The sequence below is a fragment of the Microcaecilia unicolor genome, chromosome 12 (assembly GCF_901765095.1).
Source record: "Microcaecilia unicolor chromosome 12, aMicUni1.1, whole genome shotgun sequence".
NCBI lineage: Eukaryota > Metazoa > Chordata > Amphibia > Gymnophiona > Siphonopidae > Microcaecilia > Microcaecilia unicolor.
The window spans coordinates 9,740,649-9,747,165 of NC_044042.1; the positions used below are offsets into that span (position 1 = coordinate 9,740,649).

Consider the following 6,517-nt stretch of genomic DNA (forward strand, 5'->3'; position numbering starts at 1 on the left):
GTGCCTAAAATTTATGACCGGTCCTAAGAAGGGGGTGTGGAAATGGGAAGAACATGGGCATTTCGGGGTGGAACGGGGGCACGGCTTTGGGTGACGTGCGTAATTACAGAATGGTGCTCTGCGTGTAAATTTAGGCATGGGCTTTGGCGCCACATTTTCACTGGTGCAAATTGCCGCGCTTAAATGTACGCACAACTCTCTGCTTAAGCGTGTGGTCTATAAACCCTGCCTAAAGCTCTGGGCTTATAAAATACGGTTTACACAGGTATGTTTCAGTACTATTCATACTCTAGCTGTTACTGCCCACTAACAGTACTGCAGATACCTCAAATGCAGTTAACGCCGCTTACTGAGGTGCTATTAACTTGCTCCAGCAATAGCATAGCCAGGCTGGTTATTTTGGGTGGGTCTTTGGGAGAAAAATAAAAAAACCACCCACCACCCTGTTCTGCATCTCTCCTTCTCCTCCATCCCGGACCCGGTATTTACCCCCACCTGCAATGCGGCAACTCCCCTTCCCCAGTGTACCTCCACGTTTGTGGACAGCAACAATGCGCATCCGCTGGCATTGCTGGTTTCTGCAGGCTTCTCTCTGCCGTGTCCTGCTGTAGGAAATAGGAAGTGACATCAGCGAGGGCGTGGTGCGGCAGAGGAAAGCGCTCCCAACAGATGTGCGCAAACGTGGTGAGGCAGGGAGGGGGGGAGGGGGGATTCAATAGTGAAAGGCTAAAGTGAATAGTCTTAACTGTTGGTACAGTGAACCCAAAAGAGTTTCAACAGACGGCTATGGAGAGAAAACCAAGGGAGCCCAATCCTTCTACGCTCCTGGTCACTAATAGGGTGCAAACCGTCATCACAGTGCCACAGCTGCTAATGACACGGTCTCCGTAGTAATAGAAAGATCTTTAAAACTGGTTTGGTCCTTGACCATCTGTTTCAGAGCCTCACTCCAGGCATCCAGGTGTTCCTTCATTGGGACACAGACAGCCTCAGGGACACTAAAGGAATACAGCCGAAACCTTCTGCTGCCACTGATCTCAGGGCAGGAAGCTTCAACGGAGAAAACCCGCAGCGGAGTAAGGGACAAACAGTTTTCAAAGCCCTTGTCAGTGCTGAACCAGTACGAGGCGGGGAATCCCAGAAGCATCCCAAAAACCGTGCATAAGTTCCAATCGGTCGAGCACATTTCGCTGATGGATATCATCTCCGAGCTGTCCTCCTCTACTGTTTTCAGATGATTTAATACGTCTGTGACATTCTGCTTTATTTGATCCAAGACTCGTGGATCACACATCCCCGGGCATGATCTCGTTGCGGAGACGTCCACAATAAGCATGTTCTGTTTCAGTACCGCTTCCAGATAAACCGACGCTCGCTCTACGTTCAGGATCAGAATGTTGCCGGCCAGAACCAGCAAATGCAAGCGGCACCGGGTCAGGCCTGCAGTCCGCACTGCCTCCATGTAGCTGTAAATCTGGCCTGCGCCTGCTGCACTGTAGTCATAAAGGAAAGCAGGCTTCAGCCCACAGTCCACTGCCAGGACCTGCGCTGCGAGATCCAGGCTGGAAACCAGAGAGAAGCCTTTGTTTTTCTTTAGGCCAAGACACTGCCGTGCAACAGAGACTAGAACCTCAGAAAATGGTGTTACCGTCCTGGGTTGCATTCCAGAACAGTGTTTCCACTTCTGGCGTCACCTCACCGGGTCACAGCATCAACATTATGGAAGTTGCTGAAAAGAAATAGCCACCAGTCAGCCTGAGAAAAGCATCTATATACATTATATTATTACTGTGCACCTGCGAGTTCCCAGCCCAACCAGTACTCAAAGCCACAGCATCAACAAGCAGCTGCGAAATTTCCATTTCATCAGATACCGCATACAATTCAAGATTCTGCGGCTCCTCACTACCTCTCCTCCCTCATCTCCCCCTATGTTCCCACCCGTAACCTCCGCTCACAGGACAAATCCCTCCTTTCAGTTCCCTTCTCCACCACTGCCAACTCCAGGCTCCGCTCATTCTGCCTTGCCTCACCCTTTGCCTGGAACAATCTTCCTCAACCCCTACGCCAAGCCCCCTCCCTACCCATTTTCAAATCTCTGCTTAAAACTCACCTCTTCAATGCTGCTTTTGGCACCTAACCTTTTGTGAATTATAGTATTCCCTATCAGACGGACTCTATACTTGTTTTTAGATTGTACACCTGTCTTTTAGATTGTAAGCTCCTTGAGCAGGGGCTGTCCTTCTATGTTAAATTGTACAGCACTGCGTAACCCTAGTAGCGCTTTAGAAATGTCAAGTAGTAGTAGTAGTAGGTGGGTGAGTTCAACATACAGAGCAATAGGAAGCATTATCAAAAACACAACAATTAAAAAGCAGAGGCAATGAAAAGATGGAAAAGAATTTATGTGTCTTAACTTTCAACTGGATAAATCTTTGTGTTTTTTTTATTTCGGGGTCAAAGAACAGAATGCCCAGCCAAAAGTTATCTGTACAAGGGGTGGTGGCAACAGAAGCAACCAAGGGACTCACTTGATTGAAACTTAACTGTCTAGTGAATTGCACAAGTCATCCATTTTATTTATTTATAACATTTTTGAATCCCACATTTTCCCACCTATTTGCAGGCTCAATGTGGCTTACAAAATTCCGCAAGTGGTGATTACCAGTTCCGGACAGAAGAAATACATAATTGGGGCAAAGGGACCGATTAGGTTAGGTTACAAAAGGAAAGTTCGTCCTATGATAAGAGCTAAAGGTAATAGGTTAAACTTCAATCATGACAAAAAATAGCTTGAACAATTAGGATCATTAAACTGGAAATCAAGATAATTAGCAAAACAGTTGAGATATAGATTTAGGTGGCAGAGATATAGATATAGATTGGGCGGCAGAGCAGGTGGGGGGGGGGGGGCTGGTTGGGAGGCGGGGATAGTGCTGGGCAGACTTATACGGTCTGTGCCAGAGCCGGTGGTGGGAGGCGGGGCTGGTGGTTGGGAGGCGGGGATAGTGCTGGGCAGACTTATAAGGTCTGTGCCAGAACTGGTGGTGGGAGGCGGGGCTGGTGGTTGGGAGGCGGGGATAGTGCTGGGCAGACTTATACGGTCTGTGCCAGAGCTGGTGGTGGGAGGCGGGGCTGGTGGTCAGGAGGCGGGGATAGTGCTGGGCAGACTTATACGGTCTGTGCCAGAGCCGGTGGTGGGAGGCGGGGCTGGTGGTTGGGAGGCGGGGATAGTGCTGGGCAGACTTATAAGGTCTGTGCCAGAACCGGTGGTGGGAGGCGGGGCTGGTGGTTGGGAGGCGGGGATAGTGCTGGGCAGACTTATAAGGTCTGTGCCCTGAAGAGGACAGGTACAAATCAAGGTAGGGTATACACAAAAAGTAGCACATATGAGTTTTTCTTGGTGGGCAGACTGGATGGACTGTGCAGGTCTTTTTCTGCCGTCATCTACTATATTGTTATTTAGGCCAGTTATTTATCTATTTAAGTTTGGGTTTGTACTCAGTGGTCCTATTTAAAAAAAAGACAACGCAACTAAAAATACACTAAGATAAGCAAATAAGCCATCATCCATCTATATGTATGTGGACTCTGAACCCTTTAATATCAACCTCAGTTGGTCTTCAAAACTTTCATTTTGCAGCAAGCAGGTGATGCTGCAGGTCTAAAGTTTCCAGTTTAAATTGATATACTGCCTGCATTACCAAAATAATACTAAAATCACAATTTCCACTGAATGAAAATGTTAAGGTCTTTTTTTTTTTTTTACATTTGTACCCCGCGCTTTCCCACTCATGGCAGGCTCAATGCGGCTTACATGGGGCAATGGAGAGTTAAGTGACTTGCCCAGAGTCACAAGGAGCTGCCTGTGCCTGAAGTGGGAATCGAACTCAGTTCCCCAGGACCAAAGTCCACCACCCTAACCACTAGGCCACTCCAACAGTGTTACCATTATATGAGTTTGAAGGAAAAAAAAGGCCCTATAGAGCTCCTAGATTAAAACCATCTATTGGGGCTAAAACGGGTCTATATAGATCCTCTATTTATCATTGGCCAAAAACCTCCTATGGTGTGTGGTGTCTGGATTACCGTCATGTCAAACGTAATACTAAATTTTTCAAGTTACACTCAAATAATCACTCTGTAGCAAAAACACTATGCATGGTAAACTGTGAAACATTTAAGGTTTGAAAGAACACTTATCTTTCAAACTGCCAGCACTTGGGAGTTCCACGATATTGAGCCGTTCTTTCTTTCCCTCGCCCCAAGCCAATGGTGGCCAGCATTTCGCCTAGCTGCCTCAGGGTCTTGGTGGCGGGACTGCTTTGGAATTTGGCTTTAATACTATAATACTGTCTTCTCGTGTCTGTGCATAGCGCTCAAATAATAGCATTCAAATTCACAATAATCTGCTCCGACTGTCCCCACTCATTCCTGAGATGTGGATGTATAATAGAGATCTTTGGATCTGTCCAGGAACAGATCCATCGGAGACTTTAGCAAGTGCTGTGTCAGTTGAATGAAGAGGGCGAAAGCCAGATTGACGTGAATCAAGAATAGCTTGAGATGAAAGAAAGTCAAGACAATGGCGGTGAACAGCACATTCAAGTATCTTGGGCAGTGTTGCCAGGTGGGCGGTTTTACCGCCCAATTGGGTGGTTTTCCGCGACCCGCCACGGGAAATTTTTGCCCGCGGCGGGTCGCGGTTTTTTGGGCTTCTTTTTTTTTCTTTTCGGCGGTTTTCAGGCGGTTTTTTCAGCTGTGGGGGGCGGGGTTAGTGACGTTTTGTGTGGGGTTAGTGACGTTCTGGGCGGGGCCGGTGATGGGGGAGGCGGGGCCGGTGATGGGGGAGGCGGGGCCAGTGACGGCAGGGGCGGGGTGATGACACGGGGTTTGAGTTTGGGCGGGTTTTGGGTTGTTTTTAGGCTGGACTGGGTGGGAAAAAAATTTTCCACCTGGCAACCCTGATCTTGGGTAGGAAAGGGAGGAGGGAGATAGTTGGAAGGACAGGTTTTTTGAGTAGCGGTGTGACTACGGCATGTTTGAAGGCATCAGGAATAGTCACAGTGGAAAGTGAAAGATTGAGGATATGACAGAGAAAAGGGATGAGATAGTGCTACATAGATGGGTGGGAATAGGATCAGAGGAACAAGTAGTTAGTTTTGAAGAGGAGAAAGACAATGTGCAGTTTCCTTTTCAGTGATTTCAGAAAAGGAAGAAAAGGAGGCAGGGGTTGAAGGAGGGTTGAGAATTCAAGTTTAATCTTGTGAACTTTATCATGAAAGTACTCAGCCAGAGTCTGGAGAGAAATTGAAGGGGGGAGTTGGAGGTGAAGGCACTTTGAGGCCAGAGTTCAGTGTGGCAAAGAGACGTTGGGGAGGGTTTGAGCCAAGAGAATTTGTCAACTGGATGTGGTAGTCGTGTTTAGCAAGTGAAAGAGCAGACTGGAAAGAGGTCAGCAAGAATTTGAAATGTATGACGTCAGCATGGGATATCAGGCAAAGGCATTCGGCAGAGCAGGCAACATAAAACCTGACTTTCCTAAGCAACCTGTAATGCTGACTTGAACCTTACTCTGGGACCTTTCCTATATAACCTATAAGCCACATTGAACCTACTACAGGTGGGAAAATGTGGGGTACAAAAGCAATAAATAAATAAAATAAAATTTCTCTGCAACAGGTCCTCTCAGCACTCCGTGTAAATTGGGAATGTTGCTCAGCCTGCCTCCCTTTCCCCATACAGACGTCAGCATGAACAGGACCCCATGCTGGCACCACCGATACACGTCAAGCATGAGAGCAATCACAGCAGAAGAGTAGAGAAGACCCACAGGCATATTTTCAAAGCATTTAGCCTTCCAAAGTTCCATAGAAACCGGTGCAACTTTGGAAGGCTAAGTGCTTTGAAAATACGCCTCTGGCAGTGCATCACACTGATAACACGTGAATACCGCACAGACAACTGAAGCACGAACACTACGTTTTGTAGCTTAGATCTAAGGCAGAAAAGCATAACAAATGGTGCATGCAATTAGGAGCCCCCGCAAATTCACTCAGACTCTGCAGCGAGCCCTCTGCACCACAGCTCACTGCAAGGAAGCGCCGCTCCCCTCCTAGTCCCAATGCACAAGTACATACTGGTCCGCGCGCGCCTACCTACCTCGTGCGCGTCTGCAGTTGTGCTCTGAGCTCTCCTGTTACTGACGTCATTAGTCACGTGCCAAGGGCAGTCTGAACGAAGCCGGAAGCCGCAAGCGTTGTTGAGAGTCTCCCGGCTTCGTTCGGACTGTCCTTGGCACGTGACTAATGACGTCAGTAACTCCCTATTTAAAGGAACAGAGACACGTTTTTGTTCCTGTGTCTGACTGCAGCGTAGAATTTGTAGGGAGTCAGGGGACCCCCCCCCCCCCCCCCCCAATTTCTTCTATTCAAAAGCAAAATCCGCACATTATCAAATAGAAGAATGCATCTGGAGATAGGAGGTTAAAGAATTCAGGCCACAAACAAAGAACAAA

At 47.8% G+C, this 6,517-nt stretch overlaps 1 protein-coding gene across 1 annotated transcript; it reads right to left on the minus strand.

The window, feature by feature from the left end:
- Nucleotides 1-787: 787 nt before the first annotated feature.
- On the minus strand, nt 788-6,186 carry C12H1orf74 (chromosome 12 C1orf74 homolog). Its single transcript, XM_030221816.1, has 2 exons — nt 6,159-6,186; nt 788-1,729 (listed from the first exon to the last, which is right to left on the minus strand). Exon 2 carries the CDS (start codon nt 1,661-1,663, stop codon nt 854-856), a length of 810 nt encoding a protein of 269 aa, XP_030077676.1. The 5' UTR covers nt 1,664-1,729; nt 6,159-6,186; the 3' UTR covers nt 788-853.
- Between the last annotated feature and the right edge of the window lie 331 nt (nt 6,187-6,517).

Bases quoted from the DNA above. Each gene is read 5' to 3' on its own strand.
- C12H1orf74 (XM_030221816.1), bottom strand. From the start codon at position 1,663: ATGCAACCCAGGACGGTAACACCATTTTCTGAGGTTCTAGTCTCTGTT.